This window comes from Lichenostomus cassidix, unplaced genomic scaffold (genome assembly GCF_008360975.1).
Source record: "Lichenostomus cassidix isolate B80296 unplaced genomic scaffold, HeHo_3.0 HiC_scaffold_46, whole genome shotgun sequence".
NCBI lineage: Eukaryota > Metazoa > Chordata > Aves > Passeriformes > Meliphagidae > Lichenostomus > Lichenostomus cassidix.
Genome location: NW_028147597.1, coordinates 2,863,722 through 2,889,508, shown reverse-complemented (window position 1 = coordinate 2,889,508; position 25,787 = coordinate 2,863,722). Strand labels below are relative to the sequence as shown.

Genomic DNA, 25,787 nt, shown 5'->3' with positions numbered 1-25,787 from the left:
TGGGTCACATTAGGATAAAAGCTGGAGCTGGTAGATGGGGACAGGGAGCAGAATGGACCCTCTTTAATCCAGGAGGAAGCAGCTGGGGACATGCTGAGCCACTCAGATGCTCACAGGTCTGTGGGACCAGATGGGATCCATCCTAGGGGGATGAGGGAGCTGTGGATGAGCTCACCAAGCTGCTCTCCATCATTTCTCATCAGTCCTGGCTCACCAGGGAGGTCCCAAATGACTGGAGTTGCCAGTGTGACCTCATCCACAATAAAGATGTGGGTGTGTAAGGTGTCTGTAAGATTGTTTTGGAAATGAGTTCTGTAGTCTGATTCAATTCTTTCTGAGGTATTGTGTCCCCAAGACTTGTTTCCAAGGCCCAGGACAGTGCTCTGGGCAGTGACACTGGACACAGGATATGTTTGCAGTCATGCAGTGGTTGTTTGCACCACCACAGGCACACAGCACTTGCCATGGTAGGTTTGGAGTATAGTCAGTCTGCCAGGCCTCCCCATACTTGTATTCCAGCCATCGTGAGCAAAACCCTCCCCAAATAGGTTTTTGGGTTGGGAGGTCCAAAATCTCTTCAATTTGATATTTCTGAGCCCAAATTCTCCCTAAATTACTGTTTCTCAGCTCCCTAAACTGGTGTTTCAGAACCCAAAATATCCCTGAACAAGTGTTTCTGAGCCCCTAATCTCTCTAAATTGCTTTTCCTTAGCTCAAAATATCCCAAAATTGCTGTCTTTGAGGCTTGGTACATTCTAAGGTTTTTTTTCCTGACACCATAAACTTGGAAAATCAGTGTTCTGGAGCAGCAAAGCCCCCCAAATTGCTCTTTCTCTGCTCCAAAGCTCCTGAAATCACTGTCATGGCCCCAAAGCTGCTGAAATAGGGGTTTCTAAGCCATCAAGTTCCCATAATCAGTGTTGTAGAGCCCTGAGCTCCCTATACTCATGCCATGTTTGCCATCAGACCGTGGGGTTCACTCCCAGTCTCCTCCCAGAGCATTCCTGGTGCCCCTGGGAGCTCCCAGGACCAGGCAGGAGATCTCGGCTGTGCCTTTCCCCACCCTGATCGAGGAGCCACTAACTGACTAGAGCATTTTCACTTTCAGTTTCCCAGGGATTTACGAGAAATCGGTGTAAAACCAAGAAATAGTGCTAGGGAGGAGCCGTGGGGTGGGGTGGGAGCAGGCAGGGTGAGATAGAACCGGGATAAGTGCAGCGAGGAAAACCCTGAGGAGCCCCGCAGTGCTTCCAGCCCCACAGCAGAGCTGCTTCTGCCCAGCCTTGTCCCAGGTGAGCACCAAACCCTCCCGCCCGTGTTTTTCCCCGGGTTGCTACTTCTGCTGCTGAAATTAACATTTCTGAGCCCAAAAGCTCCCTAAATCGCTGGTTTGGGGCTCCAAATCTCCCTAAATGGGGGCTACTGAGCCCAAAAACTGTTTAAATTGTTTTTTTGGAGCCCAGAAGCTGACTGAATAGCTCCTTCTGATCCAAAAATATCCCTAAGTCACTTCTCCTGACCCCCAAACCTCCCGACATGATTTTTTCTCAGCCTCAAACTCCCCAGATCAGGGTTTCTTAGGCCTGTGAGTCCCTAAATCAATGTTTTATAACCCCAGTGCTCCCTAAGTCAGTGTTTCTGAACCCAAATGCTGTTTCAGGTGCCAAAAACTCCCTAGGTGGGTTTCTGAGCCCCAGTGCTCCCGAAACATCTCTAATCTCAGCCGTGAAGTTCCCTAAATGGCTGTTTTTGAGGCTAAAAGCTCCTTGAAATGGTGTTGCTGAGCCCCAAAGAATCCTATATTGTGGCTTTGGAGCCCAAAGTCTCTGGATATTAATTTTTCTGAGCCCCAAAGCTTGTTAAATGGGTGTTTCTGAGCCCTGAAGCTCCTCAAGTTTCTCTTTCTGACTCCCAAAGTTCCCAGCATTGCTTTTTCTGAGCACTGCAGTTCCTTAAACATCTGAGCCCAAGAGCTCCCTAAATTGGAATTTTGAGCTGGAAAGCTGCCTAGGGGAGACTTTCTGAGGCCAAGAGCTCCCCAGATCAGTGGGTCTGAGCCAAATGCTCCCTGAATTGGTGTTTCTCAACACCAAACATGCCATAACTTTGGGCTATTTCAGAGCCCAAAATCTCTCTAAAAATGAGTGTTTGGGACCCCAGAGCTCCCTAAATCACTGATTCTGAGCCTAAAAGCTCCCAAACTTGCAGTTTTTTAGTCCAAAAGCTCCTAAATGGGAGTTTCTGAGCGACTAAGAACCTGAAGTTGCTGGGTTTGAGCTCAGAAGCTCCCTACATCATTTTTTTCCTGAGCCAAAAACATCCCTAAATGGTTTGGGAGGCTGTGCCTGAGCACTGGTGGAACACAGTGGGAAGGGAGGATGAGGGTGGGAGGTGTGAAGAGCAGCTTGGATGCCTGGAGATCCTCAACAGGATGGGCAAAGGTTAATTTGCCTTGTGTGAGTGAGCAGTGGAGAGTTCAGAAAGGGGGACATTGTCTTGGCAGTTCAGGAACTCCTTGATCACTGGGGAGAGTTGGCAGAAGAGCTCTGGGAGCAACCTGGAGAGATCTCCAACCAGTGAGCAGATCCCTGTGGGGAATGGTGACTGCCCTGGGGAATGGTGACTGCTCTGGGGAATGGGGACTGCCCTGGGGAATGGTGACTGCCCTGGGGAATGGGGACTGCCCTGGGGAATGGGGACTGCCCTGGGGAATGGGGACTGCTCTGGGGAATGGGGACTGCCCTGGGGAATGGTGACTGCCCTGGGGAATGGGGACTGCCCTGGGGAATGGGGACTGCCCTGGGGAATGGGGACTGCCCTGGGGAATGGGGACTGCCCTGGCATTCATGGCCAGGCAGAGCAACAGGGATCCAAGGGCGTGGGGGATCTTGGGCTGATGGCTCAGCAGAGCTGCCTGCAGGTGAATAGGGGGGATGCTCACAGGGACCTGGTCCTGGCCCACAGGGAAGAGCTGGTCAGGGATGTTCTCATCAGTGCAGCCTGGGCTGTCACAGCCAGGAAAGAGTGGTGTCCCAGGCACCAGAGGGCAGGGAGAAAGGCCAGCAGCAGAGCACAGAGCTGGGGCTGCAGAGGAGAAGACCATGGTGAACTCGGGTGCTGAAGCAGCTGGTGGCAGGGGCAGCAGCTCCGAAGGGTGAAGGAGCTCAGGAAATCTGAGAGGCCCTGCAGGGCAGCCTCTTCCAAGGGCAGGAATGACCTCTCCAAGGAGCCATGGACAAAGCACTCATCTCCTGAGGCTCCTGGCTGAGCTGACCGAGCTCCAGGTGAAAAGGCAGCACAGGGAGGTGGAACACCTGAGCCAGCAGCACAGAAAGCCAACAGCAGCCTGGGCTGTGTGAGCAGGAGCACAGCCAGGGGAAGGGTTTAACCCTCTGCCCAGCACATCTACACCACACCTGCCCAGCGACAGGGCAGCTGTGGCAGTCAGGAGCCACTGTACTGCTGGGACACTAAGGTGGGAATCCTCCAGCTGTCCTTCAGGTGCTGCTGGGATTTTCCTAAGGATATCAGTGTCTGCAACAACAAAACCAACAACAAAAGTGTGATTCTGCCCCAAGAGAAATACCTTCAGCAGAGCAATCTGCACCTGCAATCTCCCCTCTGGGCAATGCCAATGGAAACCCTATTTGCAATACACAGCAGGGACACCCCCTCCTCACCAGACTTCAAGGGCAGTGACTGTCCCCCTGCTGTGGGCACTGCCGAGACCCCTGGAGTGCTGTGTCCAGTTCTGCCAGAGAGAATTGAATGGGAAAAGGGCACTGCTCCCTGGACCATCCTGGGGCCTTCACTGGGCTTTGCTGAGGCTTGAAGGACTCTGCTGCCCTCCAGAGCCCCCAGGGCATTCAGTATCTTTGCCTCATCAAGGCTGTAGAGGGTGGGGGAGCAGTCAAGAGGGGTTTGAGACCACAAAGTTAATATTTCATAGGATTCCCGTTTCAAAGTCCATTGTCCATTCCCACTCACAGGCTGTTGATCTCTGGCCAACAGAGGCATCACTGACAATGCAGAAGACAGAGTTTCTTCTTTTTCTTTCTGTCTGTACTTTTTTTTCTCCTCTCTTTCCTTCCCACTTGCATTTTATTTTTTCTTCTCCTCCTCTCTCCTCTCCTTCCCTCTTCATTTTCTTTTTTCCCTCAAAGCTTCAGCCTTGTCTCAGGATTGCAGATCAGGCCCTGCATAAAATAATTTTCCTGTCCGGAGCAGTAGGCAGGGTTCCTTCTAAATATGAGAGGGAGACAAAGAGAGGCAGAGAGAATAATCTTTCTCTGACTGTGGAAAGTGGGATGACCCATTCCTGGAAGCACAAACACCTGCCCATGAGTGATCTGAGCTAAATGTCTGTGTTCATCAGCTGTCAATAGCAGAGGCACATTCAGGACAGATCCATGTGCACATCTTCTATTCATTGTTACTGTTTAAGGATCCATCACTCTATTGCTCTGCTTTCAGGAGAAACAACCTCAAATATTGAGTGGTTTATGCCATTTATATTCTTTCCCTCCTTTCTGACCACAAAAGAATAGGAAAAGGTAGTTGAAAGAAACAGAGCAGAGTTCAATCCCGGGGAAGCATCCCTGGCATTTCCTGTCTGGTGCCTTGGGTTAGACCTGTGGGACAGCCATGGGTCCTGGAGCTGTCACTTCAGATGGTCCCTGCTGGCATTTCTCTGTTTACAGTCCTCAGTGGAGCTCTTTTCCTCACCCAGGTCTAGAGATCCCTGGAACACCAGGAGAGCTTTCTTGACATGCAGCAGCTTCTGGCAAGGGGTTCTTTAATTTAATCCAGGTCCTCCTCCTTCTCTGGAACGTGGCCCTTGGCAAAGGAAACAAAAATTCACAAGGAGCAGACAGCACAGGGAAATGGAGTGTGAGAAAGAGAGGGAGAGCAGAGCAGGGCGGTGAGCTGTGCCCTGAGCAGAGCTTTCCTCGTTCCTGGTCAGTCTGTTTCTGCCTTCACCTGGTCAGTGCTGCTCTGGTGGATCTGGTCAGAAGGGACAGGAGGCTTTGTTGGCAGGGCCAGCGAGGCCATGCTTTCTGCTGCCAGCTCTGCAGAACAGGGTGTTAAGGAAACTTCCCAGTCTGATCATTCCGAGGCTCTCAGGCCATCACACTCCACCACCAGAGATGTTCAGTGCTGGGACCAGAGCCCCTTGGCAGCAGCAACTCCACAGACCCAGCAGGCCCTGCTGGACTCCCTGCAGCCACCACTCCCACACTCAGCCCCTGTGTCCTCCCCAGTTCCAGCCCAGGTTTCCCACAGCAGAGTCTCAGATGTCTCATTCCATAAAGCCATTTATTCCTGGTGCAGTGACACAAAAACAGCCTGAGCTGATGCCTCCAAGAGGGACCCTAACAGAGGAAGCCTTTGGCTTTATCCCCTCACACTTGAAATGCCCAGGACTCAAATCTGGCTCTTTTTCTTGAGCCCTCAGCTCCTGCTGGGTCACTCAGTGTCCCTTCCCTGGCTGTGCCACCACTCTTGGTCATCTTTGCTGGGCATCCTTGGCAGTTCACAGGCTCCTGTCTCAGGATCCCACCCAGGGCTCAGCCTGCATCTGGCACTGCAGCTGCCCCCAGCCACCTGCCTTGTTGTGTGTTCACAACCAGGAGGAGGGGACAGTGGGAAGGAGGTGGTTTCAGTTTTGTATTTGTTACTTGCCTTGCTGCTCTCTTGGGAATTGCCAGGAAAGCAGAGCAATTGTCCCCAAGTTGCATCTGGTTTGGCCACAATGGCAGCTGGTGAGGGATGTCCCAGGCTTTGTGAGATCTTCAGTTGTGTTTTTTCTTCCTGTCCAGTTGAGGAGGGGAGTGAGAGAGCAGCTTGGTGAGCATGTGGCAGCCAGCCAAGGTCACCACTGTCCTTTCTTCATAGATTTCTTCATAGCTGGTCAGGATAGCTCCAGGATTTGAGTCTGAAGGAATGGACAATGGTCCCTTTTCTCTGGAAATAGTCGTACCTGGGGTTGAACATGTGGTTCTGCACTCTGCAAAAGCAGAAAGTCCTAATCTTGACCAAGGAAGATGGTATGTGTGGCTGTGAGAATTCTCAGAGCTCCAGGGCAGCCAAGATGGGTTAGGGACCAGCTGGGAGTACAACACAACATCTTATCAACTGCCTTCTCCTCTCTAGTCCTGTGCCCATCACAGAGATTTTGCCTCTCTTTTCCCTTGCATTGCAGAGTGAACCTTGAGAAAAGGACTCAGGTAACAAGAAATGAGGACATGGCTAAATTTTTTGCTGAGAGCTGAATTTCTTCTATTAAGACAGTGATGGAAGGGAAAAGAAGTGATTTTAAAAACCCTGAGTGGATCAGAGGTTTGAGTAGTAAAAAGGGACTTATGTGTCCCAAAAAAGCTCTTTAATGCATTCTGGAAATCCTTTGGGAAATATCTTAGTGAAGTTTCCTCTTTTTCATTTTTCTTTTTCTTTTCATGGGAGCCAGTGGCCAGAAGAAATGAGTTTGTGGAAGAGTGGAGGCTTATTTGGTAAGTGAGCCCATAAGTGTGTGCTCATGGATGCCATTGCTCTTGTCTGGGGCCATCCTTGGGAACCCTTGGGATGTGAGGTGTTATCCCTGAGGGAAGCAAGGCCAGTGGAGGTGTTTCCCCTGAGCACATTACCTGCAGAACCCTTCCAGAGCACACAGAAGGCCTGGCCTTCGGGGTGGGATGAATTGATGAATTTGGACAGAGGGGTGACCTTTGACAAGAGACACATCCTGCTCTAGCAGAGGGTGTTGCTGAGCAAGCTTTGAGGAGCCAGGCTGAAATGAATGTGCTGAGGGACAGTGAAGGGACCTGGGAGGTCTCTCTCCACTCATGGAGGGTGAAGGAGGAGAGTCTCACCTCTCGTGGGTTCTGTGCTCTGATGGGACTGTGCTGAGGCACCTGTGTGGTGCCTGAGTGCTGTGGCAGCCAAGGCAGCTTCCTGGCCCAGGAGAGCCTCAGTGGCCCTGAGGATCAGAGACCCCCAGCACTGCTGTGGGGCTCCTGGTTCACAGGACCTCATGGCTCCTGGGCCAGCTGTGGGATGTGTTGTGCCCCAGAACCTGCTCAGTGCAGTCCTGGAGTTCCTTGGGGAAAATTCCTTTTTAAATGTTCTCTTTTTGATTTTATTTTCATATGAACCTGATGTCCAGCAATGCTGATTGGTTATGAGCTGACTAAGGCAGCCATACACAAGATATCCAGAAAAGCAAGTAAGTGTGCTGGATCCCATTGCTCTTGTCTGGGGCCATCCTTGGGAACCCTTGGGATGTGAGGTGTTATCCCTGAGAGAAGGGAGGCCAGTGGAGGTGTCTCCCCTGAGCACATTACCTGCAGAACCCTTCCAGAGCACACAGAAGGCCTGGCCTTTGAGGTGGGATGAATTGATGAATTTGATCAGAGAGTTGACCTTCTTTGACAAGAGACACATCCTACTCTAGCAGGGGGTGTTCCTTGCAATTGGTAAGGATTTTGAAGACATAGCACATCCCTTCTGGGATTTCCTTTCCTTTCTTTGAGCACTAAAGGAGGAATCTCATGCTGGGCTTTCCTCCAGGGGCAGAAGGCAGAAGCCTTTCTGTGCAGGTGAGTGCCAGTCCTTGCCCACACTCCCTGGAAACAAAACCTTGCCAAGTGAGAAGGAGATCCCGAGGCTGATTGTGCATGAGGGCTCAGTGCAGTCAGGTCAAACAATCCCACCTGGCCATAAATCCCCACTTCCAAAGCCTCCAGGCAGTTCTTTGTTTATTTCCCATCCCATGCAGGTGCCCAGGGCCCCAGGGTGCAAAGCTGCCCCAGCACACACCAGGACAGCCTGGATCTGCTGGATCCCATCCTCCCTGGGTTCTAAGGCCAGCTCTTCTCCTGCTCCTGCTCTTTCCAGCTGGGATGCTGGCAGGGGTGTGCTGTGCCCTCAAGGGACACTTGGGATTCAGCATGGCCTGGGCTCTCTCCTGGCCAGGCCTTTGGGCAGTGAGGAGGCCATGGGGTTCCTTCAGGTGTTCCTCACCAGCAGTTCAGGAGCTCCAAGCTCATGTCTGAAGGGCTCTCAATGGTGCTGAGAGGCCTTTCAACAGGCAAAAGATGTAAGAGCACAAGTCTCCATGTCAGGAGGAAAACTGGGGTGACAGAAAGGAGGCCAAGGGTCCTTCCCAGAGCAAACTCCTGTTGGAAAAGGATTTGAAAGCCAGGAAAAAGGCAAGTGTTGCCCACAGGTGCATCAGCATGTGAATTCTGCATCCCTATTTTTCAGGGATGAGTGAATTCTTTTCCAAGGCTGCTTGAATTAGAAAAGGTTCTCTAAAGAAGAAGAGGTCTGGAGCACACAAATTGGTAAACAGGCAGGACAGGAGGGAACTGAGTCTGAGCTTCTCAATTCCTCTCTGCATAAAGAAATAAGGCAAAAAAGAGAATCCCTTTCCAGATTGCACCTTGAGCATAAAGTTTAATTCCTCTGAAGTATTTCTGCCAACAGAGGAAGATAAAAACCAACCTGTAGCAAGATGTAAGAAGAGATCCTCAAGTAGAGACTTTAAAGCAGAGGATTTGAGCATCCTCAGAGAGGATGGGTGGTCTCCCCCTCAAGGGTGCAATGTCACTTTCCCACTGATGCCAGTCTTCTTCTACAGGAAGGAGACAGAGAGAGAAGACCACAAAGACCCTGGAATACCAGATGAACAATGCCCACCAGGAGCTCCAGAACAAAATGGAAGCTCTGCATGAAGATTTCATAAAATTACAGAAGTCCTCACAGAGTGAGGTTCAGCTTTTCAGAGCAGACCCAGAGAAGGAACAAGGTGAGCAAGCAGATTTTCATGTCTCTGATGGCAAAAGCTGCTCTAATGGCCAACCGCCGTGTGAGCTCATCCTGCTGAGCTCCTCAGAGGGGATGGGGAGGGACAGTCCTTCCATGGGGAACAGCTTTTGTGATCCGTGGCACTGAAACACCTCCATGCTGAAATGTTCTCTGCAAAGTCCCTCTTCTGTCCCTCACCTTTGTAGAGAGTGTGTACTGGGAGTCCTCTCATTTTCTGATCCTGGTTAAGGTTCTCCCCTTGAAGTCCTGTCCCCATCTCTCTCCCTTTCCCCACTGCCCTTCTCCTGCTCCCCCACTGCTGTGCCATGTTGGGGCACATGTGAGATCAGCCTTGTTTCCCTGCTGATGATCAGGAGGGAGAGGAGCTTCCCTGAGCAGAGCATGGAGGTGTCTGTGGGCTCAGAGCCTGTGGAGAGCAGCTCTGCCTGCAGGAGCTGGTGCTGGCAAGGGGAAGGATCAGCTGGGGCACAGACTGCAGTGTGGGCCTGGCTGGCCCCAGATGGTGCCCCTGGGCCTGGCTCAGGCAGGACACAAAGGGAGCTGGGAACAGCCTCTGGCACCCAGGGCAGGGAAAGCTGAGGAACATTTGCCTTCCCTGACCGTGGGTCCTGTTCTTGCTCCAGCTGCTGCCAGCAAAGCCATGGCAGGGAGCAGCCCAGAGCCGTCCAGGGAAACCCCTGGAATTCCTGCTGCCTCAAGCCACTGTGGGCTTTGAATTAAGCCTGTGGCCTGCTTTTCAAAGCTGAAGCCCTGTTTATAGAGCTACAGAAAACACAAATGAGAGGTTGAAAAGGGATGAAAATTTGCACTGAAATTCTTGTCCCCTCCCTGCTAAAAGTCAGAGGGCAAAAGGAAAACAATTTCCAGGTTGTGCCTTCTTGGCCAAATGGAATTCCTGTGAGGTGAGGATTTCTAAGGGGGAATGAGGAAGAGGAAAAACACCAACAGGAGATCCCTGAGAAGACACCCTCTGTGAGGGACGTTAAATCAGAGCCTTTGGGCATCTTTGTGTCAGATAGCTGGTCATCCCTCAAGGAGGAAACACCAGTGACCCAGTGACATTGTTCTTTCTTCACAGGAAAGGAAGAGGAGGAAATTGCAAGAGCCCTGGAAATCAGGTTGAAGAAGAATCTCCGGCAGCTCTCTCAAAAAATTCAAACTCTGGAAGATGAGGTACAGGAATGGCCAGAGACCACAAAGGATGAACTTCAGTGCCTCAGAGCTGACCTGGAGAGGAACCAAGGTTAGCAAGGTCATTGCCAAGCAGACTTCCATGTCTCTGAAGGCAAAAGCTGCTCTACAGCACAGCTACCCTGTGAGCTCATCCTGCTCAGCTCCTCAGAGGGGATGGGGAGGGACAGTCCTTCCATGGGGAACAGCTTTTGTGATCCATGCCACTGAAACACCTCCATGCTGAAATGTTCTCTGCAAAGTCCCTCTTCTGTTCCTCAGCTTTGTAGAGAGTGTGTGCTGGGAGTTCTCTCATTTCCTGATCCTGGTTAAGGTTCTCCCCTTGAAGTCCTGTCCCCATCTCTCTCTCTTTCCCCACTGCTCTTCTCCTGCTCCCCCACTGCTGGTGCCATGTTGGGGCACATGTGAGATCAGCCTTGTTTCCCTGCTGATGATCAATGAGAAGAGGAGCTTCCCTGAGCAGAGCCTGGAGAGGTTGAAAAGGGATGAAAATTTGCTCTAACTTTCTTGTCCCATCCCCCCTCAAGGAGAATACATCAGTGACCCAGTGACATTGTTCTTTCTTTACAGGAATGAAAGAGGAGGAAATTGCAAGAGCCCTGGAATTCAGGTTAAAGAAGAACTTCCAAAAGCTCTTCCGAAGAATTAAAACTCTGGAAGATGATGTACAGGAATGGCCAGAGAACACAAAGCATGAGCTTCAGCTTCTCAGAGCAGAGCTGGAGAATAAACTCGGTGAGCAGGTCCATTGCTAAGCAGACTTTCATGCCTCTGAAGGCAAAAGCTGCTCTACAGCCCAACCATCCTGCTCAGTTCCTCAGAGGGGATGGGGAGGGACAGTCCTTCCATGGGCAGAGGCCCAGAGAAGCTGAATTTAGGTATGGGATTCACTACCTCAATCCATCCTGCAACTAAAGTCAGCTTTTCTGGGCCGCTCAGATTTTGTGATCTGTGACACAGAAACTCCTCCATGCTGAAGTGTTCTCTGCAGGTGCTCAAGGCCCCTCTTTGCTCTCTTGTCTTTGAAGAGAGTGTGTAGGTATGACCTATATGTGGTAAAAGTGTCCAAGTCCTCCTTCCCACTCACCTTCCTCATGACAGAGTGTTGTCTCCAGTGGCCCATGGTTGCTGTCTGGGGAGATGGAGGGAGATGATCCCTGCTCTCCATTCTGCCCCCAGGCCTTTGCCAAGCCCTCAGGAATGCCCACAGGGCCTGTGCTCTTTCCCCAGCCTCCTGCAGTCAGTCCATCCAAACCAATTCAAAGAACCTGGTGAGGAGTAAGGCCAGCACCAGCCCAGGCTCAGGGCTGAGCTGCTGGGAATTAGCTCTGCAGAGAAGGACCTGGGGGTTCTGGTGGCCAAAGAGTTGTCCAAGAGTCAGCAATGTGTCTTGGTGGCCAGGAAGGCCAAAGGCTGCCTGAGCTGCCTTAGGAAGGACTTTGCCAACAGGGCAGGGGAGGAGCAGCCCTGGTGGGGCACATCTGGAGCTCTGTGTCCCATGCTGGGTTCCTCAGTACAAGAGAAACCTGGAGCTCTTGGTTCAGCTGAGGAGTACAAAGATGATCAGGGGCCTGGAGCATCTCTCTAGTGAGGAGAGGCTGAGGGAGCTGCGCCTGTTTGGTCTGGAGGAGAGAAGGCCAGGAGGGCACCTCATCAATGTGCAGAAGTGTTTGAAGGGTGGGTGTCAGGAGGATGGAGCTGGGCTCTTCTTGGTGGTGCTGAGTCATGGGATGAGAGGCAATGGGCAGAAACAGAAACAAAGGAATTTCCACCTAAACATGAGGAAGAACTTTATTACTGTGAGGGTGACTCAGTATTGGAACCAGTTCTGGGAGAGGTTGTGGAGACTCCTTTGGAGATATTCAAAAGCCAGCTAGACACAAATCTGCCTCATGGTCTCTAGGAGACCCTGCTTGAGCAGGGAGGTTGGATGAGAAAACCTCAAGCAGTGTCTCCCATTCTTACACATTTGGTGATTTGTGAGGGTAGGAAGGGCTTTTTAATCCTCTCTCCTCTCAAAGGACAGGACCCTGAAGGTTCTTCCCCCAGAGGGTGCTGGGGCACTGAAGAGGCTCCCCATGGAATGGTCACAGCCCCAAGGCTGCTGGAGCTCCAGGAGTGTTTGGACACTGGTCTCAGGCACAGGCTGGGATTGTTGGGGTGTCCTGGGTAGGGCTAGGAGCTGGAGTTGATGATCCCTGTGGCTCCCTTTCAACTGAGGATAGTCCATGAATCTGTGATTCTTTCTGGAGCCCATGTGCTGATGAACCTTGGGAGGTGGACACTCCAGGGAGAGAAGGACCACAGGAGTGGGAGAGCTCCAGAGGAAGAGAGTAAGGGAATCTTGGGCTCAGGCCTTGGGCAAGGCCTGGTCCCCTTCCACTGGCTCAGGAGTGCCCAATCTGTCCTGGTGTGGCTTCTGTCCTGTCCACAGCAGCTTACCATGAATAGTGTCCCTTTCCTGGACAAAGCAGCTCAGGACCTGGATCGTTCATACCCCACTGTGCTCTGGAGTTGGGTCCTCTTTGGCAGTGAAAGTAGATCAGAGGCTTCTTGGTCTTTTCTAAAGCAGAAAGGCCCAGTGTCATTACTGGGACAAGGTCTCCCCTCAGGGCAGGCAAGGTCACTGTCCCAGTGATGCTTGTCTTTCCTCACAGTGGAGCTTGCCAAGTGTCCCCACAGGTAACTGGTGCAGGAAAGTGGCCTTTCTTCCCTGGGAGCCCCTTCTCTGTGGAAACCCTTCTCCTTTTCAGTACATGGTCTGGCCATTCCCCTGGTCTGTCTTCCCAGAGGGAAGCTGAGCTCATCTCATGGCAGCTTTCAGTCCTCCTTGCACCTCAGAGGGAGCAAGTTGGAGCCATGTGCCCCACGCCTGGGAAGCAAAAATACAACACAGCCTAATTTACTGTTTTCTTTTGAAGACATGAGAGCAGAACCAGTTAAAAGAATGGAGTGGGAAGCAGGGGTGTGTGAGGGTGGTCTCAGAGCAGGTAATTGGTGAATCCTGGTTGGATCCCCCTCCAGTGGGTATTAGGGGATACATCTTGAGAAGAATCAAAACCTGGAAATGACTGTTGACAAAGAGCAGATTCTAAGGCACTCTAAAAATATTCCAGTGGGGAAGTTTCAGTTGGCACCAGAAAATACTTAAGCAGAAGCTGGGTTGTGGTGGGGAAGGTGCATCGCTAGAGCAGCTGGGAGCAGTGAAGAGCCTGCAGCTACAGCCCCTCCCACTGTGTGGCAAACCAGAGAGGTCTCCTGCAGGGAAATTCAACTCCCTTGTTCCCTATACCTTCTGCCCTACCACCAGCATGGCATCTTTCTTCTCCTCAAGAGTTCCTGCCTAGAGTTCAGGTCTTGTTGGCATTCTTGCTGCTGAACAACCCAGCATCCCAGTGTCCCAGGCTTTGTTCCCTTTGGAGGATGGCCCAGGGCTTGTGGAGGGCTTGTGACACGCTGCTTCTCAGCGTGTCACTCCATGAGAACATCATCCTTTTTGCCAGAGGCTTGGGCAGTGTCTGAGCACATGGGGGCCCAGCAAGTCTTGGAAAATCTGTTTATTGCCTGCTTTTCCCTTTTTCCCAGAGAGATTTTAGAAATACAGCTGTACAGAGGTCAGCAGAGGGAAGATGATGAAGGCAAGTCCTCAGAGCCTGAGTGCAGCTCTGCAAAACACATCCCACCCCCTCAGAGAGCTGTTTGGAGAACACACTCAGGGCAGGCAGGTTTGATGACATTTTTCACTGCTGTGTGCTGCCCAAGGCCCTGCCTGTGCTTGTCAGGAGCTCTCTCAGCTGTGGGGAGCAGGGACAGACAGCTTGCACTGCTACTGCAGCCCTGGCTCCCACTCCTGCTTTGGCCTCTTGGGCCTTTCAGGAAAAGTGTCTGGAGCTCATCTTGCTCCCCTGGGAGGAGCAGCTCCTTCTCCTTTCAATGTGAGCTCCGTTCAGATCTCTGGGGCATCAGGACACCCTTACAACACAGACAATGGGTTAATTCTGGGCCAGGGATGAAGCACAGCCTGCAATGATGGTAGATGTCGAATGACAGAGACCAGGGAAATCTGTGTTAGCAGACACACTGGTTGCAATTAGGCTAGGGAATCAAGAGAAATAAATTGAATTTCTGGTCAAAAAAGGTGCTTCACATTCTGTGTTAAATCAGGAACTAACTGTAGTGGATAAATATTTTGTAAAAGTAATAGGAGCCACTGGCCTACAAAAGAAAGGATAATTTTGCAGCCAATTAAATATCAAATAAAAAAACCTGGGTACATAAATTTTTATATATGCTGTAATCCCCAAAATCAGCATTGAGGTGAGACTTGTTAAAACAATTAGGAGCTGAAATAACTTTTAGGCAAGGAAAAAAAATTAGAATAAAGAAGATCAGTTATTCAAAATACTAAGCTTGGCATTGATGCAACCTGAAGTGAGAGGTAACATGCCTCAAGAAATCCTGGATCAAGTATATCCAGGAGTGTGGGCAGCAAGGATGCCAGGTCAAGCTAAAGTGCAACTCCAGTAGAAATAAGATTGAAGCCAAGAGCCAACCCTGTTAGACTCAGACAATATCCATTGAAAGCAGAGGCCCACAAAAAGATGAAAGAAATAATTAATACCTCTCTGAAATTTGGATTACTCATAGAATGTGAATCAGAATATAATACTGCCATTCTGCCTGTAAAAACCTGATAGTAGGAGCTACAGATTAGTGCAAGATTTAAGACCAATATTTTGGAGGATTTTTGCCCAGTGGTAGCAAAGTTCTACACCCTGTTAACCAACTTAAAGGATAATCAGATGTGGTTTATGGTACTGGATTTAAAAGATGCCTTTTTCTGTTTGGCTTTAGCTAAAGATAGTCAAAAGCCATTTGCTTTTGAATGGGAAAATCCAGATACAGGGTGAAAGACCCAGCTAACCTGGTCAGTGTTACCCCAAGGTTTCAAGAACAGCTCTACCATAAGCCCAACAAGTGGGACCTTACAAGAGAGCTGTTGCTTACTTCTCTAAGCAATGAGATGAGGTAAGCACCGGCTGGCCTGGGTGCTTGCGAGATATTGCAGCCATTGTTCTTAACATTCAAGGGGTCTGCAAATCCACTATGGGCCAGAAAATGACTTTCACAGAGTCTCTGTGGTGTTAGAGAAGAAAGGAAGTCACTGGATTTCCCCTTCTTGATTCCTGAAGTATCGAGCGATACTGGCAGAACAAGAGGATGTTAATATCATAACCACTAATACTGTAAACCCAGCTGTTAATATTGTAATCACTAATATTGTAAACCCAGCTGTTAATATCATAATCACTAATATAATATCATAATCACTAATATTGTAAACCCAGCATCTTTTCTCAGAGGAGAGAGTTTGGTACCTGTAGCCCATGGCTGTTTGGAAACAGTTTACTCCAGCAGACCTGAGCTGAAGGAGGAACCTCTGGAGGATGCTGAGGACTCCTGGTTCACAGATGGAAGCAGCTTTGTAAACTCAGGGACTTGTAAGGTAGGATATGCAGTGACCACTGCCCACAAGGTAATCGAGGTAAAACCTTTACCTGCAGGGATATCTGCACAGAAAGCAGAGAGAATTTTCTTGACACGAGCCCTGGAATTGGCAAAAGGGAAGAAGATTATTATATGGACTGACTCCAACTATGCATTTGAGGCAGTAGATGATCATAGTGATGTCTGGAGGAAAAGAGGATTGCTTGCAGCTCAAGGTAAGCAAATTAAACATGCTGAAGAAATTTTGCATCTGTTGGAAGCTGTAGATTTACAGGAACAGGTGACAATCATGCACTGTGGAGGTCACCAAAAGGGTAGCACTGAACAGGAATTAGGAAACATTGGCAGACCATGAGGCCAAATGGGCAGCAGAAGGGGCTCAGACTGAGGCACTAGCTTTGATACCAGATGATAAACCCATGGGTCCAGAAACACAGTACCAGCACTCAAAAGAGCATATGAAACTGGTGAAGGACTTAGAAGCAAAGGAACCAAGCAGGGAACTGTGTTTGTGACACCTGACAATCTGGTTCTCATACCCTCAAACATACGGTGGAAGGTAATCCTGGAGGAGCATAACAAAACTCACTGGGGAGCAGATGCTTTGTAAGCAGACTTGACTAAATGGATAACAGGCCATAACCTGTATATCATTACCAAACAGTCATTCAGCAGCGTGGAATTTGCCAGAAAAGTAATCCAAACACTACAAATAGGACACAAATTGAGACAAGTGGAAAAGGAAATACACTAGGCTAGCAGTGGCAAAGTGACTTTCCTGAACTCCCTAGAACAAGGGGGTACAGGTACCTATTGGTACTGACAGACACTTTCTCTGGTTGGCAGGAAGCTTCCCCATGCAAAACAAAGGAACCTAGAGAAGTTACTAAAGTACTTTTACATGAAATTATACCTCAGTTTGGGGTGCCAGCTATGATATCTTGTGACAGTGGTGCACATTTCTGTGCACAAGTAGTTCAACAAGTCAGTAAGGCACTAGGGATAAACCAGCAATTGCATACCCCTTATCATGCACAGGCCAGTGGACCAGTGGAGAAAATGAACCATTTATTCAAACAGCAATTTGCAAAGATCTGTCAAGAAACAAATTTGTATTAGAATCAGGCACTTCCACTTGCCCTACTCAGAATTAGTGTCAAAGCACAGTCTAAGGAATGCCTGAGCCCATTTGAAATGTTACATGAGAGGCCTTATCAGACTCAATACAGGGGAGAAGACATCAGCCAAATGGGAGAAGGGTACTTGAGACAGTATATAACAACTCAGGGAAAACAACTGAACAAAACTAATAAGAGGGTTTTTGAAACTAGGATTAGAGGTTTGGATCAAGCAATTCATTACTTTAAACCTGGACACTGGGTGTTTGTTAAGACTTTTCCAGATCAACGTCTGGAAGAGAAGTGGAATGGACCATACCAGGAGCTTCTGATGACCCTCATGGCAATCAAGATCAAAGAACAACAGTGCCTGGATTCACTGTTCATGAGGGAAGAAGGCACCCAAAGGAACATGGACATCAGAGCCAGTAGGACCATTGACATTCAGGTTCTCCTGATGGTGACCCTTGGGGTTCTGATAAGTTTCATAATTCTGACTCGACTCTTTACCTTTCACTGGCCATAGTCCCACACTCACATCAGACAATCCAGTAAGGCCAGGGAAAATCTCTCCAATTTAAATTTGGCAACTGTGGTTATGCACAGAAATGAAACATAGTTGAAACACGATTGGAAGAAGAAAAATGGAATTGGTATTCTAACTGAATAATTGGGGAAGAAGTACAGATAGGGTGTAGAGGAATCTGCCCATGGAAAATTAACTCCTCTAACTCAAATCACTGTAAGGGATTTTATAGAACATAACAAAGGGAAAATAATTGGCCAATCTGTTTGTGCATCTGATCAATGCTGGCACAGCTTTACCTTAGATAAACCCATTTCTGTTGTATGTCTGTGGTGGTTTTGATTAGCCCAGAACATCAGCAAGGTATCTTTAACATCTAGAGGAAATTTAAACCCTTCAGAAGCTGTTGTGGTCGGCCTGAAGAAGTGTCTGAGGGGTGGGAAGAGGCACAATGACAGCCCTTGTGTGTCCTGTATGAAAGTTCTGGACGTTTTTCACCAAGTCCAGCAGAGCCAATCTCTGATAACAAACTATGTTTGTCTATGGAAGAACTAAAGGCTCTGCTTAACTGTCCACTCCTATATTAACCGAGTTTGTTATGATAAATCGACATTAGAAACTTGTAGAGTGTCAGGACAAACCTACTGGGTTGCACAAAATTTGGGCAAATGGGGGATGAGATTAGGATTAAGCTGTCCAAGAGGGGAATCATTAATTTGTTTTACTAAAACTGGATATTGGGACCTCTCAGATGGAGGTAGGGAACAAGACATGGCAAAAGAAGAATTAATAAAAAATGTTACCCGACATTAGAAAATCCCTAGAGTAAAACCCAACCCCCACCCAGATTTATATTCAGGAATAAAGAAACAATTAGAAATGGAAATAGAAATCCCCAGATTAGGGAAAAATCTGTTTGTAGATTTGGGAGAAAGGATAAGCAAAGAACTAAACGTAACCAACTGTTGGGTTTGTGGCAGAGCCTTGATGACAGAGGAATGGCCATGGAAAGGCATTGAACTTCTTAAATGGGACCAGACAAAAATAAGAGGGAAAAACCAACCAGAAGGGTGGATTTTAAGCTCAACAGTGGTAGGAGAAGAATGCCTCTGGCAAACTGGGAAAATTTTTCCTAACGGAGTAGGAAGTACCCCCTGTAAAAGATATAAAGTTAGTAATGGGACTTTCACATGGTGGGTCCCAGAAGAACCAACACTGTATTGGGTACAGAGAAAAACAAAGGGAAAAAAAGGTAAATATAACAACGAAACCAAACTTTTTCAATGTAAAAATAGAGGCAAGAATTCTTATTTTGGAATCCCAGAAATATCCAGATTTTGTGAGAATATAAATCAAGAGGATAATGATTATTAGAAAGCACCAGATGGCTTATTTTGGATATGTGGGAAGAGAGCATACCCAAAACTCCCCCCTCGGTGAAGAGGGAGTTGTACTCTAGAATCATACAACCAGGATTTGTCCTTTTACCAGGGCAGGATGGGGATGAATTATGAGTACCAGTTTATGAAGACTCAAAAAATAATAAAAGGGAATTGATCGGAAAATTTCAAAAATGGGGAGAGGATGAATGGCCTCCTGAATGCATACTGGAAGCATATGGGCCAGCTACATGGGCACAAGATGGGAGTTGGGGTTACCAAACCCCAGTTTATATGTTAAATCACATTACAAGACTCCAAACAGTTGTAGAAATAATAACTTACAAAACTTCCCTGGCACTGAAAATAATATCAAACCAAGAAAGACCAACAAAAGCTGCAGTGTGTCAGAATAAGTTGACTTTAGACTATTTATTAGCTGAAGAAGGAAGTGTCTGTGGAAAATTTAATACATCTGGTCGTTGTTTGAAAATAGATGATAACGGAGATACTGTCTTGGAATAGCCAAGGATATCAGAATAATAGTCCACGTACCAATCCAAAAATGGGAATTGATGCTAAAAACTAACTGGTGGGACAGCCTATTGGGAATAGAATGGTGGGAAAAGCTAGGCTTCTTCCTTTTATTCGCAACAGCTGGTTTGTTATTTCTTCCTTGCTTGATTCCCTGTTTTATTTGACTAATTACTAGCATAGTCCAAGGCATGCAAGTAGTAACCATACCTGTGGACTCACAGCTGGCTACATCTAGAATGGCACAAAAGATAATGGTGTTAAAGAAATGAAACAATATGGAAGACTCCTTTGAAGAGGCAAAATTGATTTATGAAAAAAATTGTGCAAATTGTGAAAGTTAAAAAACAAGAATTTTCACTAAAACCAATGATTTATAAAAAAATAAGAGGAGGGATTGTGATAAATACATATTCCAGTATTGGCTTTTCATAAATATCAAAATGGATGCTATGTGTATGTTAATTCTTACAGAAGTAGCTTTGTTAATAACGAAATACCTTTATTTTTCTTTGCAACTAACTTAGGTACATGGTGAAATAGCTAATAGAGTTGTTTTAGAATACTTATAGTTAACCTACAATAATTAAACCACCTGCTTAGCTGGAGAACATCTGAAAAGCAGGTGTGACAAGGATCCCTGCCACTGACATTTCTATCAGTGACTGTCACCTGCTGGAACCATGGAATGGAGGTGAGATAGATGATTCTCCAAAAGGACCATGCATGCTCCAAAGAGGTGAGCCAGAGGAGGGGCCATGCTAAAAGGTTCCTGGAACATGTAAACTAGTTTGAAGAAATGTTTGAAAATGCATAATTGTCTCTGAATATGCATTTGGATAATGCAATAGTTAACTATGTAAAGCCTGGGCCCTGTAATCACAGTGTACTTTTGGCCAACCAACTGTGCTGTTATTTTTGCTTTATTGCCTTTGTCCCCTACTGTCCTTCATTAAACTTCTAAAATCCTAACAGGAGAGTGAAACTTCATTTTTCAGACTCATGGAACCAAGAGTCCATGGTGACACTGTGGGGCTCCATGGAACCAAATATCCATTGTGACAGAGAGAGACCTTATGGACTCCACTGTCCATGGTGACAATGAGGATCCAAGGAGACCATGGTTTTACTTGTTTATGCAAAGCTTTTGTATTCCTCACGGAATCATGAAGCCCATTGTTAGCCAGCTGGGCTTCGTGGAACCAAGTGTCCATTGTGACTCTTTGGAACTAAGGATACCAATGATGACTAAGGAACCTCATGGAACAAATGTCCATTGTGACACAGCAAGGCCTCGTGGAATGAAGAAGTCCAAAGGTCTAAAACATTCCTTGCAGGGTTCTGCCTTGGGGAATGGGAACCTTCTTGGTGGCTGCTTGGGCTTGGAACACACTTGAGGAGAGTGTCTGTTTTCAATGGGGAAATTTAGGAGTTTCAGATTGCTTCAAAAAAATAAAAGTGGGGAAAACCCCTCTTTGCCTGAGTGCAGCCAGTTCTCCAAGCAAAGCTGGTCCCATGTAAATGAGAGAGTGAGGATGGAGTTGGGCAATGTGGAGCAAGGTTGTCTACACTGGGTCAGACCTCAAGGCACAACTTCTCTGACCAGTCCAGACCTCCTCAGAAGAGACCCTGCATCAATATCAATCACAGAATGCTGCAATCACCTCTTCTCTAAGGAGAACAGTAATAAAATACACCCTGTAAAATAGGAATGCATACTTCTTAGTAATTCTTTGAAATATTTCTCCATAACTGTAGGAGGAAACCTTGCTAACGAACTGCACCAGACCAGAGGGAAATCAAGGCAGAGCCATGGTTTGTCAGGACTTGCTTGATCCTAATGAGCCCTGTGGTGCATTTGGTGCTGAGCCCTTGAACCTCAGGGCAAACCTGAGAGGAGATTGCACAAACCTTTCCAGGAGTCAAAGGCAGAAGAAAAACCAAAATTGCCTTGATGCATTAATGGTTCCCACAGAGATCCATCTCCAACACAAGAACCTCATGGAGTCCTTGGAGGAGAGAATTGAAGGCCATGATTGCACAAACTTCTCAGATATTCAGTATGAAAAGGAAAAAGAAAAATACCTTAAAAAAATTAAGTACTCAAGGCATTAATGAGCCCCACTGAGTATCATTATTAACAAGGAAACTCAAGGAACTAATCAAAGCTGATAATTGGAGGCCATGACTGCACAAACCTCTCATAGACTCAGATTCATAAAGAAGGACTTCAATAAACCCTGAGTACCTTGAAGCATTAATGAGCCCCACTGAGTGTTGTTACTGACAGAGAATCTCAAGGGACTCGTTAGAGCAGATAATTGGAGGCCATGATTGCACAAAGCTCTCAGAGACTCCAAGGTAAAAGCAAAACCCAAAGTCCTTTGACAAACCTGCAGTCCCTGGGAGCATGAAGGAGCCCCCAGGGCCATGTCTGCCAAAGGCGCCCCAGGGACTCCTTCCAGCAGATCCCTGAGGCCCCTGGGATGGGTGGGGGGGAGAAATGCTAAGGACAAATGGCTGACGGTGCCCAGCCTTGCTGGGGCTGTGCCAGGAAGCTCTAGTGCCTCAGGACAAGGTGTCTCCTCACAGCTCTTGGTGGTGCAGAAGCTGCTTCACCCAGGACACCAAGACGGCTTCTCTTTGTCCCACCCTGTCATCTCTGCCTCCAATTTCCTGCTCCAACTGGAACCTGGGGACAGGACACTGTCTCAATCATGTCCCTCACTGGGACCCATTAAATCTTTGGGAAACTTTGGAGATTGATTGTGACTTTGAATTCTTGAGAGGTTTCTGCAGCTCCCTCCCAGGGACTGATGTTCAGGGCCTCAGCACCAAAGCCCCCAGAGGGTCATTAAAGTCCTGGGGCTGTTGCTGTGCTGCTGAGCTGGGCTGGGCTCCTGGCACAGAGGAGCTCCTGGCAAGCAGCAGCACTACAGAGAGACAGCTCTGCCCAGGAGCAGCTCCTGTGCACAGCCCAGCAGGGCTGGGGCACTGCCTGCAGCCACCCAGGGCACAGCACAGAGGCACACAGGGCTGCAACTCAGCCTGGGCTAGCAGCACAGAGGAGCAGAGCTCACTGAGCTCTCACTGGAGGAGAAATCATCACAGCATTTGAAACAGTCATTCTCTGGCTGTGGGGAAGATAAGCTTCAGTTCCTGGAGGGATCTCCTGAAGCTGGCACATCCCACAGCTTTTGGGATCTTCCAGGAGGGCTCTCAGAGTGCCCAGGGCTGTCGTGCAGAGCAGGTCTTGCAGCCCAGGGCTGTGCTGGGGCAGGGACTCTGCTGCCTGCCAGGGGCAGCTCTCAGCTGGCCTGGGGAGCTGCTGCCAGCGCTGGGGGAGAAGCTGTGGGGGGAAGGAGAGACCCTGAGCAGGGCAGGTGCTGCTGCTGAGAGGTGCTGTGTGGGGCAGGGCTGCTCCCAGCTCCAGATCAGCCTGGAGAACACTTCCCAAAGAAGGTAAGCCAGAGATTGCAGTAATGTTCAGGAGCTTTTCTGAGACTGTTTTCAGTTTCTTATGTGGATCAGGGTGGGAAGGTCGGTGGATGAGAGAAGCAGAACAGGAGTTGTAATCCCAGAATCACAGAACATTCTGAGTTGAAAGGGACACAACAGGATCATCACAGTAATGTTTGAACGTTTACTGAAATTACTGGTCCGTAACTTCGGGTGGTCAGTCTCTCTGCTGGGAGAGCCTACTACTGCTAATGTGCCTTCAGCCACTGCTCAGCCCATGGACAGCACCAGCAGCACCTTTGCAGGGCCCAGCAGGCTCTTCTGAGCTGCCCTTGCCCACCTGCACACAGAGCCTCCCCCAGGCAGGGCCCTGCAGACAGGCAGGTTTCTGTAGGGCTGGGCGAGTGCACAGAGGGTGGGATGGGCTCTGTGAGCACTGACAGGGACAAGGCTCCTCTCAGGAGGAAAATGTGCAGCACAGGGAGATGATCAGGGAAGGAGAGGGAGCTGAACAGAGCAATGCTGTGGGCAGGAGGGCACTGTTGGTGTGTGGGAGGTGCTGTGCACAGCTGGGGACAGGGAACACTGTCCTGAGTGCCAGGCTGTCCCTGCCCTGCCCTCTCAGGCACAGCACCACAACATCTTCTCTTGTTTCTGCATTTCTCTGATACTGTCACTGTGACCTGGTGCTCTCAGGGAGGCTCTGGGGTTTGCAGCAGCTGAGTCAGGCACTGCCCTTGGGATTCCTCCCAGGCAGCTGTGTCCATGGGAATGGGGTGTCCAAGCTTCCCTGTGACCTGTGGGGCTGTGGGCAAAGCAGTCCATGGGAAAGGGGTAGGAGCTGAGCCTCCCTCCCTGAGATGCCATCATGAGCACACCTGGGGATCTCCTTGCTGTGTTCTTCCAAGCTCTGAGCTTCCCTCCTGGGTGCAAATCTGTGCCAGAGCCTCTTGGAGTTCCCTGAATATCCCACAGGGAAGTGCAGAGATGCCAGAAGTGAGGAAATGCTGTTGGGTTTCCCAAGGGCACTGTGAGTGTCCTTGGTAGAAGGGGGTGCTGAGACCTTGCTGAGAGACCTTTGGAGAGGGTGAGACATTCAGTGATCCCTCTGCTCTCAGCAGGGTCTGGTTTTCTCTCAGGGTGACAGGGAAGTGTGATTGTGCTCTGATTGCAGCCAGAGGTGCAAACCCAGGGCAGTTGGGAACAAGCCCATCCAGCCCCTCACCTTGCCCTGAGCCACAGGGAATCCCTTTGCCTCTCACATCTCTCAGTGGCGAACTCTTAGTGCAGCAGAAATGCTGATGATATTTGACATCAGAGAACCAGGAATGATGTGTGGAAAAAATTCTTAAATGTCGTTTTTGCTGTCCATGTCCTGTAGTAATGAGAGTACAGATGGTAACAAGCCTTTCTGCTTTAGGAGTGATTCCACTGAAAAACCCTGAATATCCAGCCTTGTCCCTCTGCCCCATGGCCACACACCCAGGGCAGCAGGGCAGGGATGGCTCCTCGAGAGCCTCACACACACGCTTGGCTGCTCATGGCACACTCAGACAACACAAGTGGAGCTCAGGCAGGGACCTGGATGAAGGTTTTCCCAGAGAAGGAACAAGGGTGGATGAGTCCTAGAAGGACAGGCTGCAGGAAATGGCACAGGTTTGGCTCCAAGCAGCCTGTCCTGACTTGTCACTGTCCTTTTCTCCTTGAACAGGTCCCCATGGCCAGAAACCAAAAATGTCCAACAGCAGCTCCATCAGCCACTTCCTCCTCCTGCCATTCGCAGACACACGGCAGCTGCAGCTCCTGCACTTCTGCCTCTTCCTGGGCATCTCCCTGGCTGCCCTCCTGGCCAACAGCCTCATCATCAGCGCCGTAGCCTGGAACCACCACCTGCACACCCCCATGTTCTTCTTCCTGCTCAACCTGGCCCTGACCGACCTGGGCTCCATCTGCACCACTGTCCCCAAAGCCATGCACAACTCCCTCTGGGACACCAGGGACATCTCCTACTCAGGATGTACTGCTCAGCTATTTCTCTTTTTCTTCTTCATTTCAGTAGAAGTTTGTTTTCTCACCATCATGAGCTATGACCGCTATGTGTCCATCTGCAAACCCCTGCACTATGGGACCCTCCTGGGCAGCAGACCTTGTGCCCACATGGCAGCAGCTGCCTGGGCCACTGGGTTTCTCACTGCTCTGCTGCACACAGCCAATACATTTTCCCTGCCCCTGTGCCATGGCAATGCCCTGAGCCAGTTCTTCTGTGAAATCCCACAGATCCTCAAGCTCTCCTGCTCACACTCCTACCTCAGGGAAGTTGGACTTATGGTGTTCAGTGCCTCTTTAGCAGTTGGATTTTTTGTGTTCATTGTTTTCTCCTATGTGCAGATCTTCAGGGCTGTGCTGAGGATCCCCTCTCAGCAGGGACGGCACAAAGCCTTTTCCACATGCCTCCCTCACCTGGCTGTGGTCTCCCTGTTTCTCAGCACTGCAGTATTTGCCTACCTGAAGCCTTCATCCATCTCCTCCCCATCCCTGGATCTGGCACTGTCAGTTCTGTACTCAGTGGTGCCTCCAGTACTGAACCCTCTGATCTACAGCCTGCGGAACCAGGAGCTCAAGAACGCCCTGAGGAAAATAGTCACTGGATTCTTTTCAGAACCAAAAACCTGCCTGTTTTCAGCTCCATAGCCTATAGTGTAACTCATTACATGCCCAGCCTGTCTTCTCAGGCTTTTTTAATGGTGCTTGTTTTTGGGCATTTTTCTTCTTGTGCCAATGTTGTACACAAAAGATTTTGTTATGCCTCTAATTTATTGTTTATGTACTGAATGTGACTATTGACAGGGACTGTGTAAATAAGGAATCGTGCTCTGTGTGTGTTCACATTAAATAAAGGACCCATCAGCAACTTCTGTGTTCAAGTTCCTTGGTTTGAGACCTTCCCTGGAGCTGGAGGGAAGGGCAAGTTTTGCAGGTGTGGAGCAGAAAAGAGTCCCAGCACAGCAGCACAGCCAGGGGGCAGCCCAGCTTGGTCATTTCAGAACTCTTTTTCCACTTCCACACTCTTCTTTGGAGCCCCCATGGTGGTGTAAGGCCAACAACTCTGTCAGGGTGGTCACAGCCCTGCTGTGTGTCTGTGCTGTGAGCACAGGCAGGGACAGGCCATGGGCACTGCTGGGACACAGCTGGGCTCCACCACAGCAGTTCCAGCAGCAAAGGGCATCTCCTGAAGGCACCACAGGA

At 49.1% G+C, this 25,787-nt stretch overlaps 2 protein-coding genes across 5 annotated transcripts; both read left to right on the top strand.

The window, feature by feature from the left end:
* Window positions 1-1,109: 1,109 nt before the first annotated feature.
* On the top strand, window positions 1,110-18,043 carry LOC146421976 (uncharacterized). Of its 4 annotated transcripts, none has more exons than XR_014848432.1 (8): window positions 1,110-1,292; window positions 6,467-6,509; window positions 7,163-7,222; window positions 8,639-8,806; window positions 9,905-10,078; window positions 10,588-10,752; window positions 15,582-15,740; window positions 16,918-18,043. XR_014848432.1 is itself a non-coding variant. In XM_085046955.1 (8 exons), exons 2-8 carry the CDS (start codon window positions 6,479-6,481, stop codon window positions 17,073-17,075), a joined length of 906 nt encoding a protein of 301 aa, XP_084903081.1. In that variant the 5' UTR covers window positions 1,113-1,292; window positions 6,467-6,478; the 3' UTR covers window positions 17,076-18,043. The 4 variants fall into 4 exon arrangements, 3 of the variants coding, with proteins under 3 accessions (XP_084903081.1, XP_084903082.1, XP_084903083.1); XM_085046955.1 differs by having other exon boundaries at window positions 1,113-1,292; window positions 9,905-10,069; XM_085046956.1 differs by having other exon boundaries at window positions 1,113-1,292; window positions 6,463-6,509; window positions 9,905-10,069.
* Window positions 18,044-24,159: 6,116 nt separating this feature from the next.
* LOC146421975 (olfactory receptor 14J1-like) lies at window positions 24,160-25,441 on the top strand. The gene has a single exon (XM_085046926.1). It carries the CDS (start codon window positions 24,276-24,278, stop codon window positions 25,230-25,232), a length of 957 nt encoding a protein of 318 aa, XP_084903052.1. The 5' UTR covers window positions 24,160-24,275; the 3' UTR covers window positions 25,233-25,441.
* The last annotated feature ends 346 nt before the right edge of the window (window positions 25,442-25,787 follow it).

Excerpts from the sequence above, each read along its gene's own strand:
- LOC146421976 (XM_085046955.1), top strand. The coding sequence starts at position 6,479 with ATGAGTTTGTGGAAGAGTGGAGGCTTATTTG. Across the intron at positions 6,510-7,162 it reads GAAGAGTGGAGGCTTATTTG|CAATGCTGATTGGTTATGAG; the intron begins GTAAGTGAGCCC and ends CCTGATGTCCAG. Across the intron at positions 10,753-15,581 it reads AGAGCTGGAGAATAAACTCG|GGATATCTGCACAGAAAGCA; the intron begins GTGAGCAGGTCC and ends CTTTACCTGCAG.
- LOC146421975 (XM_085046926.1), top strand. The coding sequence starts at position 24,276 with ATGTCCAACAGCAGCTCCATCAGCCACTTCCTCCTCCTGCCATTCGCA.